Below are 19972 nucleotides of genomic sequence, written 5' to 3'. Positions count from 1 at the left end.
TCATGACTATATATAAATAGTTGAAAACTTGGCTTTATTAATAAAATATTGCCATCAAAGTACTATTTCAAGCCATAACAACTCCACACCAAATCTTAATTCACAAACTTCAGTACAACTTGAACCGTATTTCAAATTAAGATTGTGGGTGCAGCTGAAGCCATTCCTGGATAGCAGAACGAAGAACATGATTTGGAATCACATCGTGATGGGGAAGCACCAAATTGGTCATAGGCGATGTGTTATGTCCTCCATTCAACCATGTCTTGATTGCCTCGTCTTCATATGTAAATCCATCTGCAGCGATGCATGGATTCTTCATGATTTCCTATAATAATGGTTTGAAGATCAACAAACAAACAAACAAACAAAAAAAAAAAAAAAAAAAAGAAGAAGAAAAAGTGTCTTGGCATTTATATACTGCAAAAAATGCTACTGATGATAATCAAAGCGATAGTATATCAAATTGACTGATTAATTTGAAAAATAAATGGTAAAATGAGGCAGTTTAACAGGTGCAACTTACAAAGATTTTTTGGAGGACACTAAGAGCTTGTGAAAGAGGAAAGTGTTCTATCATTTTTGTTCTAATTGGATATCACTTCACCCGGCAATAATAAACATAAATTCTATTGCATTTATTTGGATTGCACTTATTTACAATACCATGAAATTAGAAGGGTAAACTATATGTATACCTGCATTATTGGACATATAAAATGTGATGGTACATGTTCTTCATTGGAAGTTGAAGATCCAATAGACAAGAGTGGAGCAGCCTTTACTAAGGGTTCAATCGTGGCCCAAACCTGACTCATATCAGGACGTTTTCTTCTGGATATATCAGCACATCTTAGACCAAGTTTAGCTAACTTTTTGGCTAGGTCAGACGGCCATTTTCCGGCAGATTTGTCAACTATAGACAGGAACCTACCAACTCGCATGCCTTCCTGCACTTCATTTGCAATATTCAGTGCACGTTTTCCTGTCAGAAGACGAAGCACTATTATACCAAAGGAGTAAACGTCAGATTTTGTCGTCAATTCCCCAGTTAAAAGAAATTGGGGGTCAATATATGCAAATGTTCCTGCAGGATGAGTAGTATGATATAAGGCAGTTGTGTTTGTATCAGATTGCTTTATGATCCGAGAAATTCCGAAGTCGCTGAGTTTACTGATGAAGTTTGCATCAAGAAGAATATTTTCTGGTTTGAGGTCGCCATGGATCACAAGGTGTGGTTTATTTGAGTGGAGGAATACAAGACCTAAGCAAATCTCACTGATGATGCGAGTTCGAGATTGCCATGTCAGAGATGAGGTGTTATCAGCACAGGTTAACCGGTCCTCAAGGCTTCCATTAGGCAAGAACTCATAAACGAGTGTCGAGATTTCTGAGCAAGATCCTATTAGGTTGACAATATTTGGGTGTCTAACTCTATTGAGAATAGCAACTTGTAAGAACAAAACAGAATTTGATGTTTTATTTTGTTTATGAAATAGAGTCCATATAATAAGGATAATAAATTGGGTACCAGCACAATTTGATGAGAATTAAAATGATGAAAAAAATATCAGGGACAGTAATTTGGCTTGTTTGACCCCTCAATTAGGCTTCCATTAATACATGAATTGCCTTAAATGCTGTGAGTTGTTGCAAAATGTAGTATTACTATCTTTATCATAATATGTTACCTCTTGCTGGAACTCTGATAACCCTTGTAAGCTCTCCGAATTCAACTTCTTTATAGCCACCGTGGTTTTCCGAAGAGAGCCCTTGTAGACACATCCAAATCCACCTTCTCCAATCTTCAACGAATCACTAAAATTTTCAGTTGCTTGTTTCAGCTCACGCAATGAAAACTGGGAGCCCAGTACCATATCAGAATTACCAAAAGAGTACTCTTTCTGTCTTCTTAATTCTTGAGCCTCTTTAATAGCATTATCACGCTCTCGCTTTAGCTTGTTATAATCTATTTCTAAATCAGAAATGAGTTCTCTCAACTCATTTCGTTGAAGTTGGTTCTCCAATTTAAGTTGTTCGTTTTCCCTTTTAAGAAGATCATTCTTGTCATTTTCTCTCTTTCGGATTTCCTCAATTTCATTCTGATGTAGTTTCTCCCTTCGCTGCAACTCCGTTTCTAGGCTGAGATGAAGGGCAATATTTAACCCCGGATCAATCTATAAATCAGAATGTTGAATTAGTTTTTATTGAATATATACCAATTTTGTACTATACTGTTATCATTACCATTTACTTCAAAAAAAAAAAAATTGAATTTACTCCAAAAACTGATAACATTTTTGTGGATTTTTTAATTGCAACCTTCTAATTAAATTTGTTTTCTAAAAGTCGTTTTGTATCATTTGTTTCTTTTTATTTGTTTATTAGTTTGAAGTCATTATTGTGATTGAGTTTCATTTCTAGTCTACCCCAACTTATTTGAGACTAAAGGCTTAGTTGTTGTTTTATTAGTTTAAAGTCATTCTTATTAGTAGAAATCATGCTTCATGACCAACGTAATATTTCAGTCGCTTCCGGTAAAGTAATTATCTTGTATTGATCATGCTAACCTTTTTCAGTTATGTCATCAAGGTACATATTTTTCAACACAATCCACTATATTTACAGAATAACAGTTCAGAAAATAATCAAAACAACAAAGATAGAGGGGCCGAGATCATTCCTTTTGATATATTAGACTATTGGTAGAACAAAAATTTAGGGAAATCTTATTTATGAATTTTCTTAGGTAGTAGAGCAAAAACTTAGAAATTCAATTAAAAGAAAAGAAATTGAAATCAATTTGAACAAATAAGAAGGAAAAAGAAAATTGAAATAAAATAAAGAATTATGATAAAGAATAAGTGGAATGATGCACCTCTTCAGATCTAGATGTGGCCACTGTCAAATCTGGTTTAGGATTCCTAATGAAGCCAAAAATATACATGTCATCAAAGCTTATGTGATTATTAAAAAATAGATATAACCAACCAGAACTCGAGTAACGCAATAATTAAGCCAACCCAAAATACAGAGAACTCAACCTGAACCAAAATGATTAAAGCTCTATTCCTTCTTCGGGTTAATTTCTTGTATACCCTTCAACTCTTTTTTATTTTTTTATTTACCCTTCAAGACTTTAATATATTATATTTACCTCTCAACTCTTCTCATTTTTTCTTATTTACCCTTTACACTTAGTTAACACACTTTAATTTTAATATTTCCAATTATACCATTCCTTTATTTCATCTCCTTCAATGAAAGCAAATGAAAGGCATGTGAGAGAGGCAATGGTGAGGCGAAGGATGAGGACAGGCCATTTTTTAGCTTCTCCTTCGCTTCTTTAGCGGAGCTTTTTTATTCCCATCAATTCGGATTGGAGTGCGAGTTGTAGTGCGGGTTTGGGTCTCTCGGTTACTTTGCACTTGGTCAGAAAAGTGTTAGGCGAATAGAGACCTTGAAGGGTAACGAGAGAGAGAATGTAAAGTGAACATTGCAAAAAAGAATGTGCTTCGGTAACCCGCTAATTTGATCATGAGTTTAGTCCTACACTTCTACTGGATTTAGAGTGGGATGCTAAAATGCACTAACCACCATTGTCTCTCTTCTCTCACCCATGCCTTCATTTGCTTTAATTGAAAGAGATGAAATAAAGGATGGGTATATTGGAAAATATTAAAATTAAAGTGTGTGAACTAATTGTAAGGGTAAATAAGAAAGAATGAGAAGAGTTGAGAGGTAAATATAATATATTAAATTCTTAGAAGGCAAATAAGAAAATAAGCAAAAGTTAAAGGGCACATAAGAAATTAACCCTTCTTCAAATCAGCATGCATTGTTTCTTTGTTTCTTCAAATTAGTATGTGTACTTTTCCTTCATATAGAAGATTTCCTTCATATAGTGAATACAAACCCCAAATAAATTTAACCAAAGCTAAGTTAACCGAAGGGCTAGTGTTTTGCTCAATTGCCAGTAACCAAGGCAATGTAATCACATGGGAGACTTACAAAAGCTTAATAGTACCTAGTGAATAGAAGATTTCCTTCGTATAGAAACCATATCTTGCATGATGGGTTTGCCTTCTCTGCTACAATTGCTGATATTTGACTGCATTTGAAAAGGTGCTAGAAATTAACACCGCAGAAAGCTGCCATGTTCCAACTTTTTTTGCTACTAACGATTTTTAACCGTTTCAGGTAAACTCAAATGATACCAGTTGCCTACCAATAACAATCTTAAATGGTGTTAGTATGGTTTGGTACAAAGATGCCCAAATTTGCAACAAAGGCCTAATTAGGCCTTGAAGAATAGTACTACAATTATCCTCAGCTGTGTAGCACGACTTTAATGGAGGATCAAATCGATTCAATTTCTTATATCAGACTGACGCTATCTTTAAAATACAGACTATGTACTTAATTGTTGATTCAGACTCATTTTTTGCAGTTGTAATTATGTAAAGTAAAAAAATCAAGATGTACATGACTATCTTATCTAAATACCTGTCTGGATATAACCACATTACAAGATTTTTGATCGCCCTCACCTCAATCAGCTCTAAAATCCCTACTTCAACTACATCACCATTCTCATGTATCAGTTTCTCAGCTTTAAACTGCATTCAAGTGAAACAGTGGACGCAACGTGTTAGTGTATATTTAGCAGCACATTGAGGTTAATTCAAAAACAAAACCATAATTAAATTTCTGAAGTTTTCAGCAGGAGATATCCTAATGACCTCTATTGACTGAGAGGAAACTTTTGTTATTTACAAAGATATCATGTCATGGGTTCCCAAGTGAAGAAGAAAAGAAAAAGAAACATGTGTACATTAAAGTTAATTAATTCAAATTATATCTCACCTTCTGTATTGCACACCTAGTAAGATGTTTGTCTAGAGTTCTGTTGATTCTCTCCCTCAATTGATTGAGTCTTGCAACTGTTTCAGAATAGGAACAATTGCATGAGTATGACATTTAAATGCAACATGACTTGTTTAATTTTTGGACTTGTGGTTCATAAAATTGGTTATCAATGAGATAAGCTTCCATTTACCACCAGAAAGGAAATCAAGATAAGGATTGGAACCATTAATTTAACATTAATCTTTCGTGGGCAATTGGGATTTATTAGCTTTCCAAAATTCAGAATCAAATCTTTATGAAATTAGAAATTTTCAGAATTGAGGAATAACAATAATTTTTCAAAATTAAAATGATTGCAACCTGAATAATTGGCAGATAAAGGAGGGATGATGGAAGTGACAATGATTTGAGTTTCATCCTTTGGAAAATTGCTGAGCGCCCATGAAAGAATATGCTTTCCATCATCATAGTCCGGAGGCAAACGAACATACACCTTTTGTTCTTCCTTTACCTCTGTGGTTGTCATTGATAAGAGAGCTTCCACTAAGATAAGAGCTTGTTATAAGCAACCACCACCTCCAAGACGAAACCAAATAATATCAGACAGAGAACAAATAATGATGAAACAAAAAAAGTAGATATCCAAGTCGATTACCAGGTGAAACCATATAGGATCCGGCTCTCCAAGAAAACTACAAGCAAGGAGAGATGAGTCAGTCTCAGAGAGGAAAGAAGGCGGAGAAAGGAAGGGTAGAGGCGCTCGGAACCAAGACAAGAAAAATGGAGAGAAAGAAAGGGTGAGAGAGAGTTAGAGGTTCAGAGAATGTCTGTCTATTCATAAATGATTCAGAGATTAAGCAAAAAAAAAACTTGTTTTGGTGTGGTATAGCATCTAAACGAACTTGTTTCTGAGTCCAGGTCCTTCTAGTGAATCCTAAAAACAAACAATCCATCTAATAGACCATGGTTCCAGAAATCAGCGGATTCCGAGTCAACTCGGAATCGGACAGCACCAGGCCGAGTTTTACCCGAGTCTCGCGCACTCGCGCCTGTGCGAGTTTCTCAGCAAAACTCGGATAAACAGTGCTTGACTCGGCCGAGTTTTCCAATTTTCCGGCCGAGTCAAGCCGAGTTACACCGAGTTTTGTCCGAGTTGAGCCGAGTTGAGCCGATTCAAAGCAAAAAAAATTCGATTCTCACTAACCTGGACTGTGCTGTGCTGCTGTACCATTCGAGTTTCATGAGGGAGTCTCAATCGGCGCAGGAAAAGAAGGAGATCGGCTGAAGAAAACAATCGAGCAAACAATTGTTGGAGAAGTTCGAATTTCAATCGCTTGAGGAGATCGCTGAGGAGAAGACCATTCGAATTTCGATCGGCTGAGGAGAAGAACATTCGAAATATTAGAAAGAATTGAGTTGGCGGCGGAGAACTGGAGAAGAAAACGAGGGGAATAAAAATGAAATTTACAGTCGGCCCCTCCTCATTTTACTATTTTACTGGAGAAGGAGAACTGTTGACAACATTAATTTATTTTTTAATTTTACTTAAGCAAAATAAAATATTAATTGCTTATAAAATAAAATATGGAAATGTAAAAGTTAAAACTAAACATTTTATTTGTTTTTTGTGAATTTATTAAGCTTTATTTAATATTTTATGGAATAGTCTATTTAATTTCTAAATTAGATAAATATTAATTTTATAAGTAATAATACATTATAAATTTAATTGTTATCGGTTCAAATTCAATTATTATGAGTGTTATAGTGGGTTATTTGACAATTTCAGTACAAAAGGTGCTTCTGCCAAAAATATCCGAGTTACCGATCCGATTCTTCCGATTCCGGCCGATTCATCCGATTCTGACTCGGCGGTCAAAATCTGATTCCGATTCCGATTCCAATTTCCGGAACCATGTAATATACTATATTATTTTTATATTTTTTCTGTAAATATTATTTTTTGCTTTCTTAATCAAACTTAATTCTTTCTTCTTATCTCTAAACTGTTGACTTACCAATTCAGACCTTGACTGTGATGGTCTTCTAAAAAGACAAATTCATTAATTAACGCTGGGACCAGGAAGAGGAGGCTACTATTCTTATGCTAGGACCTAGGATAATTGAATAGATTGATAGATTAATTCATTCATTCATTGATTCAATTAATTGCTACTATATTGAGCAACTTACTGTAATGGTTCCGATTTTTTTTATTTATAACCAAAAAAATATATAAATTTAAAAAAATAACCAAACCGCTTGTCTTTTTCTAAAACTACCCAAACCAGAAAAAAAATTTCCGGTTTCAATACCAATTTCCGGAAATTGGATCCTAAATCCGGAATAATTTTTTCCGGATTTAGGATTTTTTTTTTTTTGCTAAATCCGGAATAATTTTTTCCAGATTTAGGATTTTTTATTTTTTTTAGGAATTTTTTTTTATAGGAATTTTTTTCATTTTTCAGTTTTTATTTATAATTTATTTATTTTTTGTATTGAAGTATTACAAATATTTAATATATTTTAAAAAAAAAATAGATGGAATACTATATAATTTGATTTATTCGAAAGACTGCTACAAATAATCCGGATCAACATTTTTCATACCGGATTTTTTATGACCGTAAGAAAAATTAATATAATATAATATATGTATATGTATATGTATGGGTAAATATAATATAATATATGTATATGTATATATAATATAATATATGTATATGTATTTATAATATAATATATGTATATATATGTATATATAATATAATATATATGTTAAAATGTGCATGCATATCAAATTTTATATTTTTTTGAATTTTTTTACTATTTATTAACTATTTAACAAAATCGCTATCTATATTCAGACCATTGAATTTTTGTACCCATCTTAATAAATAGTAAAAAAATTTAGAAAAATGTAAAATTTGATCTGCAAGCACATTTTAAAATATCCATCATGTTGAACAGTTTGGATCGACTGTTTGGACTTTGAAAACTTTGAAAATACCGATCGTTGAATGCCTACCGTTGAACGAAAACTTAAACTGAATTTTTGAGGCACTAAACGAGGGTTCCAATACCTCACATTTTTTATACCACATCATAACTCATATTTTATATCTTCATTTTACATATATTATATTATATATACATATATATACATATATTATATTATATATACATATATATACATATATTATATTATATATACATATACATATATTATATTATATTAGATTAGTTTTTTTTACGGCCGTAAAAAATCCGGCATGAAAAATGTTGATCCGAATTATTTGTAGCAGTCTTTCGAATAAATCAAATTATATAGTATTCCATCTATTTTTTTTTAAAATATATTAAATATTTGTAATACTTCAATACAAAAAATAAATAAATTATAAATAAAAACTGAAAAAAAAAATTTCCTAAAAAAAAAAAATCCTAAATCCGGAAAAAATTATTCCGGATTTAGGATCCAATTTCCGGAAATTTTTTTCCGGAAATTGATATTGAAACCGAAAATTTTTTTTCCGGTTTGGATAGTTTTGGAAAATAACAAGCGGTTTGATTAGTTTTTTAAATTTATATATTTTTTTTGGATATAAATAAAAAAATCGGGTAATGATTCAACGACTGAAGCGTTAAAGTCAAGTACTACTTCACTACTAGCAATACCTCGACTTTTTATGTACAATTACTACCACATGACATACTCCACTACTAGCAATACCTCATTAATTGATCGATGATTCCACACACTAAGAGCTTCTTGTTATAACTTATAAGCAACCACCACCTCCAAGACGAAACCAAATAATATCAGACAGAGAACAAATAATTATGAAATAAAAACCAATTATAGATATCGAACTCGATTACCAGCTGAAACCATATAGGATCCGGCTCTCCAAGAAAAATAGAAGCGAGGAGAGATGAGACGTCAGTCTCAGAGAGGAAAGAAGGCGGAGAAAGGAAGGGTAGAGGCGCTCGGAACCAAGACAAGAAAAATGGAGAGAAAGAAAGAGTGAGAGAGAGGGAGAGGTTCAGAGAATGTCTGACTATTCATCAATGATTCAGAGATTAAGCAAAAAATAAAAATAAAAAATTTAAGCAAAAAAAAAACTTGTTTTGCCTCCCCCCCCCAGGGTTGTAAACGAGCTGGCTCGGGCTGAGCTGGGCCTCAGCTCAGCTCGTTTATTTTGGCCCGAGCGTGGACCTAGGTCACCCGAGCCAAAACCCCTGGCTCAGCTTGTGACAAGCCAGCCCGAGCTAGCTCGCGAGCTGACGAGCTGGCTCGTTGGGCTTTATTGAGCTGTTATTATACAAATTCAAAAATAAAAAAATAAAAAATCTCATTCAAAAAATTTAAGAAATTGTCCAGCAGGCACATCTTCAAGCAACTAAAGCCATATTCTTTCTTCCCAAACCGAAAATACATCAATTTTGCATAATTGCGCCTTTAAAAATGGGACTGAACTTGAAATTATACGGGACTAAATCCTAAATTCACTGTAGCTTAACGAGCCGAGCTGGCCCGGTCCGAGCTGACCCCTAGCTCAGCTCGTTTATTTTGGCCCGAGCCTGAGCTGAGCTGGCTCGTTAACAGCTCGGTCCACTACCGAGCGAGCTGTTAGCGAGCGAGCTAGAGGCGAGCCACGAGCCGCGAGCTTTTTTGACAGCCCTACCCCCCACCCCCCACCCAATCCGTATCCTCTCTATTACTAGATCTGAACCGTTCCTTTTAACTTGGCACGAATCTCAAAGCTCAAAAATACTGCCCCCTATTGCGACCCGAATCTCAAACCGGTTGAGATTTAATCTGAACCGTTCCTTTTATTCGCTTCGCCATCAAACAAATTTTTTTTTAATTATTATTGTGTGACTAGTTTTGGGCTTTACCGCCAAACTAATTGAAATTGAAATCAAACAATCCATCCCTACATTGGTACAATCAACTAAACACTTGACCAATTCATCTTTGAAAAATGATTTATTATTAAGCAATGTTTTCCAACAATTGCTAAATAAGCAATAGCCATATAATCCAGTAATTATATTAGCAATTGACACATTAGATTAGCAATAAAAAAAACAATTATCATTATAGAATTGACACATTAGATTAGCAATAAAAAAAACAATTATCATTATAGATGCTCTAATTAATTAAAGTTCGGTTTGTTCACCATATCCGGTCTTAAAAAAATTAAACTGGACCGAACCAAATATTTGAATCAGTTTAAAAAATAAATCGAACATGAGTTGTTTAGTTCAAACATTCTTTTAATAATTGATTGACGTCTTCGAATAATTAAATTGATCATTACCATGTAGGCCGTAGGCGGCTGTTTTAATTCAGTATTGATTATACTGTCACGGTTTAACCGGTTAAGGTTTAATTTGTCCGATTCTGTTTACATTGTCAAAAAAAATCATAAATGGAATTTGGTTGTTTGATTATAATATTTTTAGAGTGAGTCTATGGTATTATGCATAGTACGATTTGGCTCGTAATATGGCTTAATATTTGACTTTTTAAAATCCTAACGGTCGATCTGAACCGTTCATCTTGTTCTCCATATTAATATGTGTTTGGAGACCAAATTTTATATTTTTTTTGAAATTTGTTTACTATTTTTTTAGATTTATTGAAAATCACTGTTTTTGGATGGTTCAGAATTTTCAGATCAAGTGATTTTCTAAATATCTAAAAAAATAGTAAAAAAATTTAAAAAAATGTAAAATTTGGTCTCCAAACACATATTAATATGGAGAACAAGATGAACGGTTCGGATCGACTGTTAGAATTTTGAAAAGTCAAATATTGAACTGTATTATGAACCAACCCGTGATATGCATAGTACCATAGACTCACTCATATTTTTAAGTCATAATCAAGTGCGACAATTTTGTCAGAACAACCGTAGCGGAGCCACCTAATCTAACCTTATTTGTACATATATATATTAACTAAACAAGCAAGTTGAATTATTTTGGGAAAACAAATGCGGAGCATGGCTGCTGTGGAACATGATAAATGGGACATCACATGGTCAGTAGTAGGGTGGCAACGAATCAAACTGAATCGAATTTATCTTAGTTTGAATTTGAGTTTGAATAAAATTCAAATCAAACTAGATTTGATTTATTTCAAATCGAACTAATTTCAAATTAAATTAATTGCGAATTACACATTTTTTGAATCGAAGTCAATTAAATTATGAACTACAATTTTTTTTGACAGCTCTAATTATACTGGTAATTTATGCATTAATTTTCCTCTCGCATTACAAAATTCACTCAGTTTCCTTTTACCTTTCACGAATTCACACTAATTAATTATGGACTAGTTCAAGATATTTTTACCTTTTACGCTGCTGGATTGATTAAAATCACAGCATAGACCTAATCAAATGGAACTTATTACATTGTTAATTTGTTACGCTGTTGAAACATTTTTGTATTATAAGTTACCATTATATTAAAAATTTTGAGCTGTGATATAAGTTTGGTTCATGCATTATTAAAATTAATGGTTGTGGTTGAATAAATTAGTTGTATTATTTGAGTATTCGAACTTAAATAGTTCGCGAATCAATTTTGAACAAATTATATCCAGTTTGAGTTTGATTTAAATAAGATTCCCTACCACAAATTTATCCATTTTATTGTCTTTTATATTAAAACTCATTCTAAAATATTAAAATACCCATTTTATCTTTTATTAAAAGCATATAAAGCCCATCAAACTCAAATTTAAATCTGAAGGGTTTCTCTACCGTTCGATCTGCATGCATCGCATTAAGATCTGTGCGTAGTGCTTCAATATTCGTGTTGATCTAGTATGCACGGATCTTAAAGCAATCTCGACCCATGTGCATGTCGCTTCAATCTGCGTGCGTGTTCACATCAAGATTCGTGCTGATCTTGCACGTGCATATTTAAAAGTAGATTGGATGGTAGATGAACAATTTAGATTTAAATTTGAGTTTGATGGGCTTTATATGATTTTAATAAAAGGTAAAATGGGTATTTTAAAAAATTTAAATGAGTTTTAATATAAAAAAACAATAAAAATGTGTAAATTTGTGAATTTTTGAAGTTTAGAGGGGGGAATACGTAATTTTAAACTTTAGAGAGAAATACATAATTTTGAAGTTTTTGAGGGTTCAACGTGAAATTCCCACTATTTTTTATACTTTCAACTTTCAACTTTCAAATTTTTTATACTTTCAAATTTTTTATACTTAACTTTCTACCTTAATCTCTGCACAAGGTAGCTTACAAATTTATTATCTTGTCCGGAAAGGAACGTAAAAAATGACGTACAAATAATTTTCTGTTTGATTTTACTTTTCTCCGTAAATTCTATAATATGAATGATGTACAAATGAAGAAATTGGAAAAAAATATTCACACGATGATCTGAAATATAGAAATGTAGTATATTTTAATACTAAAATACTAAGAAAAATAGTTGGATTTTTTGTAATATCCAGCATTAAATATAAATTAATAGATCTGACCAGTTTGGTTGAAAATTTTAAAAATGTCCAGGCCGGTCAAAGTTTCGGCGACCTAGTTATTTATTATTATTATTGTTTTACCATAATTGATTTAGTATAATTTAATTAGTTTATTTCAGTATAACTGACATAATTTAGTTTTATTTTAGTATAACATAGTATAATAAACAGTCAAATTTGGTGAATGTATATCATTCTGCTCACAGTATCCTGAAACTCTTGCGAAAAGTCTCCTGTTTCTTCGGGTAACCTGAGATGGAGATTTCTCCTTCGATGTATCCACCGGTTTTTCTACCAACTAAAACATCCAACATCCATTAGTGTGGTCTTGCCCGCTCCACTAACACCCATTAAGGCAGTCATAACAGCTGGGCTGAAGGATCCGCTAACTCCTTTTAGTAGCAGTTGTCTATTCTTCAATAATTCACAGCTATTTATTCATAGTCACAAGATTCGCAATTAATTCGCAAATTAAACATTTTTTGGTCATGGCGAACCGAACAACGAATTATTCGGTTGACCGAATTATTCGGTTGACCGAAATTTGACCGAATTATTCGCATATAATTCGTGAAAAATAATTTTGTGGGTTTTTTTGGGTTTTTTTGGGTTTTTTTATTGCTCTGGGATTGCGATCTTCAGTCTAGATAATTCTGAATTGTTTCCGAATCACGACCCTTTAACTCCGTCGAACTGAACTAGAATAATTCATTTATCACTATAGTATTATTTTAGAGGGATATTAACATTGATGTGTTTGCCATAGAAAATCAAGATCTTGACTAAATCAAAGTTTCTCTGAATTCCTGATTATTCTAGTGGCCTCTTGATTATTATCAATTTAGATTTCAAACAATCAAAGGGGAAAAATAATTGATGGTAAAGTGAGGGTCTTGACTGAGAAGCTTCTTAGAAGCTGACCGTTGACTCTTCAAACAATACAATGCCGCGTAAAAACTCAACCTAGATTATATATGAACTTGTTTCTATAGCTATGTATGTGACTAACAATTAACCTAGCCATTCTTCAATAATTCACGGCTATTATTGATGTGTTTGCCACATAAAATCATGGGGTTTTGTTTTTTCTTGAGAGGAGATGAAAGTGTGATGTGTTTTATTCTTCGATATATTTGGCCCCACTATTCGCGTTTGTTTGCTTAATTTCAAAAAAGAGTGACGTCACGGTGGGACCCAGTGCTCACGTCACTAAGATTTTGGCATATCTTTGTATTAAATTGTGCTGTGCCAAATGCCAATAATTAATTGTACGGCTCTCACCAAATAAAAAGTGTAAACAAAATTAAAATTATGCCCAGATTTTTATTTTTACCCAAAAAAAATATATTTTATTATAAATAACCACGGTTTAGCAAAATTTATAAAAATGTTCAAACCGCACAGAATATTTGCAGTCCGGATTTAAAATTCCAGACCATATAGAATATTTGCGGTACGGTTTTTTTTATTTAAAATTCCAAACCGCATATATTATTTAAAACTCCATATAGAATTTTTTTTTTTTTTTTGGAATTTTTGTTTTTTTCAAATGGCCGAGACAATTTTTGAGTGATGATATCTCACGATCTGTTTAGAGATTTTGTATGAAACTTCGCAGTCTTATTCTACAATGTCAAGACTACATGTCGGTCAATTTTCATGATTTTTGAAGATGTTTTGCTATGTTAATCAGAGGTGCAAAGTTGGACTCAGAAGTACTCCTTCAGCAGTTCGAGCAATTTTTGAATCTTGATATCGTAGAACAAGACTGTGAAATTTCATACAAAATCTCCAAACAGATTGTGAAATATCATCACTCAAAAATTGCCCGAACTGCTGAAGGAGTGCTTCTGAGTCTAACTTTGCATCTCTGGTTATCATAGAAAAACATCTTCAAAAATCATGAAAATTGACCGACATGTAGTATTGACATTGTAGAACAAGACTGTGAAGTTTCATACAAAATCTCCAAACAGATCATTAGATATCATCACTCAAAAATTGCCTGAACTACTGAAGGAGTGCTTCTGAGTCAAACTTTGCATCTCTGGTTAACATAGGAAAACATCTTCAAAAATCATGAAAATTGACCAACATGTAGTCTTGACATTGTAGAACAAGACTGTAAAGTTACATAAAAACTCTAAACAGATCGTGAGATATCATCACTCAAAAATTGCCTTGGTCATTTTCAAAAAAAAAAAAAAGAAAAAAAAAATTCTGGACCGCATATAATATATGCGGTTTGGAATTTTAAATCCAAAAAAAAAAAAACGGACCACAAATATTCTATACGGTCCGGAATTTTAAATCTGAACCGCAAATATTCTGTGCGGTTTGGACATTTTTATAAATTTTGGTAAACTGTGGTTATTTATAATAAAATATATTTTTTTGGATAAAAATAAAAATCTCGGAAATTATGAATTCCAAACACAACATTTTAAGCCGACATTTTTATATTTACTCATTTTCTAATATGTTTTAATAAAATAACCAAGAGTTTGACAAAATTTTAAAAATGTCCATGTCACAAGATTTTCTTGCGACTTGGTTTTTTTTTTTTTTCTTGATAAACCCAACTCGCAGGAAAATCCTGTGACTTGAGGTGTTTTTTTTTTATAATATATGTATATACATATGAGAGGAGATCCAGTTACACTATTTTATGGAGACCAAATTTTAATGTGCTCTGTATTAAAATGTGCTTGGAGACCAAATTTTACATTTTTGGAAATTTTTTTAATAGTTATTAAGATGTGATCGAAATATGATATATTTTCGGGAGAATTTCATGTATCCCCCTCAAAAACCTTGAAATTACGTATTTTCCCCTCTAAAATTCATAATATCATATTTACCCTTCTAAAGTTCAAAAACTCACAAATTTACCCAATTTATTGATTTTTCTAATAAAAATCATTTTAAATTTGTCAATTACCCATTTTATCCTTCTTCTTTCTCTTCGTTCCTAGAGAAATCCCAAGATTCCAAGCTTCGTTCCTGAGAATGTGACCCATTTTATCAATTGCGATGATCCCAACCTTTGGCATTTTAAATTTACCCAAGCTCCGTTCCTAGAGAACTAATCAAGCTTTGGCATTTTATCAAACTTGAGACTTGAGACCGCTAACACATTGCTGAGACATGGAGTTGCTATAGCCATAGTAACAAAGGTTGAGGAGATTTCGGTGGATGAATTTTGATAAAGCGGTTTACTATTAATGTGCCGCCAATGATTACATTAGCTGGAGAGATAAATATACGTACTCATGCAATGCAACCTTCTTGACGAATATTATAACGGATATTCGAATCTGGAGAGATAAATATACGTACTCAGCTGGCTGAGGTATATATGGAGATCCCACCTGGTTTTGACAATGAACAACTGAAGGGTAAAGTGTGTCGTCTGAAGCGCTCCCTGTACGGGTTGAAACAGTCACCACGAGCCTGGTTTGACAGGTTTTCTATGGCAATGAAGAAACTAGGCTATCAGCAAAGCAGTGCTGATCGCACTATGTTCATCCAAAGGAAAGGAGAGAAGATTTGCATTCTGGTTGTGTATGTGGATGATATAGTATTAACAGGTAATGATCCTGTTGAGATGAAGAGGCTTAAGGCCAGCTTAGCCACAGAGTTTGAGATGAAAGACTTGGGTGAATTGCGCTACTTTCTAGGCATTGAGGTTGCTCGTTCAACAAAAGGGGTAGTTCTCTCACAGCAAAAGTATGTTCTAGATCTGCTGAGAGACACTGGGATGCTTGGGTGTCGACCTGTCAATACACCCATAGACCCTAATAATAAGCTGAAGGGAGAAATAGGTGATCAAGTAGATAAATGACAGTATCAGCGCCTAGTAGGCAGACTAATCTACTTGGCACATACTTGACCCGACATTGCATACGCTGTGAGCGTAGTGAGCAGATATATGCACGACCCTAGAGTTCCACATCATGAGGCCGTGTATCAGATCCTGAGGTAACTCAAGAGTTGTCCAGGAAAAGGTGTGTTATTCAGTAAGAATAGGCACACTAGGATTGAAGTATATACAGATGCCGATTGGGTAGGGTGTCTTGATGATAGGAAGTCAACTTCAGGCTACTGTTCATTTGTTGGGGGTAATCTGGTTTTTTGGCGAAGCAAGAAGCAGAATGTGGTAGCAAGGCCCACTGCAGAGGCTGAGTATAGAGTTATGGCCCAAGGTGTGAGTGAAGGGTTGTGGTTACGAAGATTGTTATCGGAGTTGGGGTTGTTGGAGAACAAACCCATAATGTTGTACTGTGACAACAAGGCGGCTATAAACATAGCAAACAACCCAGTACAACATGATAGAACTAAACATGTGGAGATTGACTGACACTTTATCAAGGATAAACTTGACGAGAGCATTATATGTATGCCTTTCGTTCGAACCAAGGAGCAAATCGCTGATATCTTCACAAAAGGGTTGAGTGTCACAGACTTCTCCAATGTAATAGGCAAGATGAGCATGATCAATATCTATACATCATCTTGAGGGGGAGTGTTGAATATTGTATAGTTAGATAAGGGTATTTAGGTAAAAGTGTGAATATAATAGTTATAGGGACTAAAGTGTAAGATTGTGAGTGTATATGTAGACAGACCTAAATCAATGAAAATTTCTTTTCAGTTTAGAAATCACCGTAACCTTCAATTTGCCTTCTCTTTGACAAGTTCACTGCATTTGAAAAGGTACCAGAAATCAGCACTGAGGGAATTTTCATGTTCCAAAATTTTTGCTACTAAGGAATTGCAAACGTCAAATTATACCAGTCTTAAATGGTGTTGGTATGGTCTGGTACAAAAATCCCCAAATTTGCAAAAAAACTGCAAATATAGCCTAATTAGGCTTTGATGAATAGTACTGCAATTATCCTAAGCTGTGTACTCATTTTTGACAGTTCTAATTATGTAAAGTAAAAACAATCAAGATCTACATGACTATCTTATCTTAATACCTGTGTGGAGAAACCTCCATTACAAGATTCTTGATCACCCTTAAGTCAATCAGCTCTAAAATCCCTTTTACAAGACAATCACCCTTCTCATGTACCAGTTTCTCTGCTTTCAACAGTAGACACAATGTGTTAGTGTATATGAACATTTTGAAGTTAATTAATTAAAAATAAATTTAACCTTGTGTATTGCACACTGAGCGAGATGCTTGTCTAGAGTTTTATTGCATATCTCCCTCCATCTATTGAGTTTATCATCTGTTTCAGAATGAAAACAATTGCATGAGCATGATATTTTATTTTTTGAACTCTTCTGGTACATAAAATTGGTTATCAATGAGATACTTAAGCTTCCATTTACTACCAGAAAAGGAATCTAGATAAGGATTGGAACCAATTAACATTAATCATTTATGGGTAATTGGGGATTTAGCTTTCCAAAATGCAGAATCAAATTTTTATGAAATAGAAAATTTCAGAATTGAGGGATTTTGTGTGGGAAGGATTAGAACCAATTAAGAATCAAGATAAGGATTGGAACCAATTAACATTAATTTTTATGGGTAATTAAGGATTTAGCAGAATCAAATTTTTATGAAATTAGAAAATTTCAGAATTGAGGGACTCAGTGCGCAATACCTTTATGGGTAATTTCAGAATTTCAGAATTTAGCAGAACCAATCAAGATAAATATTTAGATGACTGTTAGTTTGTTTAGTAGCTACTGTTAGTTAGAATCTGATGTATAGCTTCTCTATAAATACTTCCTCTGTACATGATACAATCAATCAATAAAGAATGATGATTCTTATATCCAATTACAGCTTTACTTAGCGTTTCATGGTATCAGAGCAGAAAAGGCTTAAGCATGGTTCCGGAAATCGGAATCAGAATCAGAATCAGATTTTTGACCGCCGAGTCAGAATCGGATGAATCGGCCGGAATCGGAAGAATCGGATCGGTAACTCGGATATTTTTGGCAAAAACACATTTTGTACTGAAATTGTCAAATAACCCACTATAACACTCGTAATAATTGAATTTGAACTGATAACAATTAAATTTATAATGTATTATTACTTATAAAATTAATATTTATCTAATTTAGAAATTAAATAGACTATTCCATAAAATATTAAATAAAGCTTAATAAATTCACAAAAAACAAATAAAATATTTAATTTTAACTTTTACATTTCCATATTTTATTTTATAAGCAATTAATATTTTATTTTGCTTAAGTAAAATTAAAAAATAAATTAATGTTGTCAACAGTTCTCGTTTCCTTCATCAGTAAAATAGTAAAATGAGGGGCCGACTGTAAATTTCATTTTTTATTCCCCTTCTCGTTTCCTTCTCCAGTTCTCCTCCGCCGACTCAATTTTTCTGATATTTCGAATGGTCTTCTCCTCAGCCGATCGAAATTCGAATGGTCTTCTCCTCAGCGATCTCCTCAGCCGATTGAAATTTGAACTTCTCCAACATGTTTTCTTCAGCCGATCTCCTCAGCTGATCTCCACAGCCGATCTCCTTCTTTTCCTGCGCCGATTGAGATTTGAGACCCCCTACTGAAATTTCTCCGCCGATTGAGACTCCCTCATGAAACTCGAATGGTACAGCAGCACAGCACACTCCAGGTTAGTGAGAATCGAAATTTTTTGCTTTGAATCGGCTCAACTCGGACAAAACTCGGTGTAACTCGGCTTGACTCGGCCGGAAAATCAGAAAACTCGGCCGAGTCAAGCACTGTTCATCCGAGTTTTGCTGAGAAACTCGCACAGGCGCGAGACTCGGGTAAAACTCGGCCCGGTGCTGTCCGATTCCGAGTTGACTCGAAATCAGCCGATTTCCGGAACCATGGGCTTAAGCCATGTCTATCCCTTCTTCCCATATTTCAAACACTATCCCTTTCCCAAATGACCAACCTCTTTCTACTATGACCTCTCTTACCTCTCCTACTCCCTTGGTGATCATCACTACACCAATTGCAACCAAGCTTCATCACAACAACTATCTGGCATGGAAGTCTCAAGTCGTACCAACTCTCTATGGTTATAATCTGTACCGATTCCTTGAAGAAGCAGCTCCTCCTCCTCACCTGATTGTTGATGGTCAAGAGAAATCCAATTCGTTGCATTCAACTTGGCGTGAACAGGATCAGCTTCTACTTTGCTGGTTCGATCTTCCTTGACAGATACGATCTTGGCTCAGGTGGTGTCGTATCAGACCTCTTCCGAACTTTGGAAGCTGCTTCAACAAACGTTCTCAGCCAGCTCTCGTGCCAGAAGATCAGAACTTCGGCGATCTCTTCAAAACTCTTCAAAAGGTGGATCTAGCATTGCCGAGTTCTGTCTGAGAATTAGATCGATTGCTGATGATCTTGTTCATTGGTTCACCCGTTCTTGAAGATGATCTTGTTCTTCACGTTCTTGGTGGTCTTGGATCCGATTACAACTCCATTGTTGCCGCTGCCAATATGAAAGACACTCTAACCTTTCCTGAGCTTCAAGCAATGCTCATGGCACATGAATCTCTTCTCCAGACTCAGAACAGTGGCTCTACCTCTCTTTCCCTTTCCTAAACCAGTGCTCCTGC

General features: G+C 34.0%; 1 protein-coding gene and 1 long non-coding RNA gene across 2 annotated transcripts in view; one reads left to right on the top strand and one right to left on the bottom strand.

The window, feature by feature from the left end:
* LOC144549142 (uncharacterized) overlaps positions 1 to 19972 on the bottom strand; it is a 72971-nt gene continuing 52999 nt past the window's right edge. Inside the window, exons 14-18 of the mRNA XM_078297881.1 lie at positions 4028 to 4111; positions 2879 to 2924; positions 1692 to 2177; positions 699 to 1451; positions 1 to 328 (exon numbers count right to left, since the gene is read on the bottom strand). Coding sequence (XP_078154007.1) covers positions 137 to 328; positions 699 to 1451; positions 1692 to 2177; positions 2879 to 2924; positions 4028 to 4111 — 1561 coding nt within the window. The 3' untranslated portion in view covers positions 1 to 136. The remainder of the gene's footprint in view (positions 329 to 698; positions 1452 to 1691; positions 2178 to 2878; positions 2925 to 4027; positions 4112 to 19972) is intronic.
* Positions 2190 to 2777, top strand: LOC144549147 (uncharacterized). The gene is made up of 2 exons (XR_013509590.1): positions 2190 to 2394; positions 2473 to 2777. It is a non-coding gene; the product is annotated as an uncharacterized LOC144549147 (long non-coding RNA).

Source organism: Carex rostrata, chromosome 34 (genome assembly GCF_964058835.1).
Source record: "Carex rostrata chromosome 34, lpCarRost1.2, whole genome shotgun sequence".
NCBI lineage: Eukaryota > Viridiplantae > Streptophyta > Magnoliopsida > Poales > Cyperaceae > Carex > Carex rostrata.
Note: the sequence above shows the minus strand (reverse complement) of the source record. Positions and strands in the feature narration are given on the sequence as shown.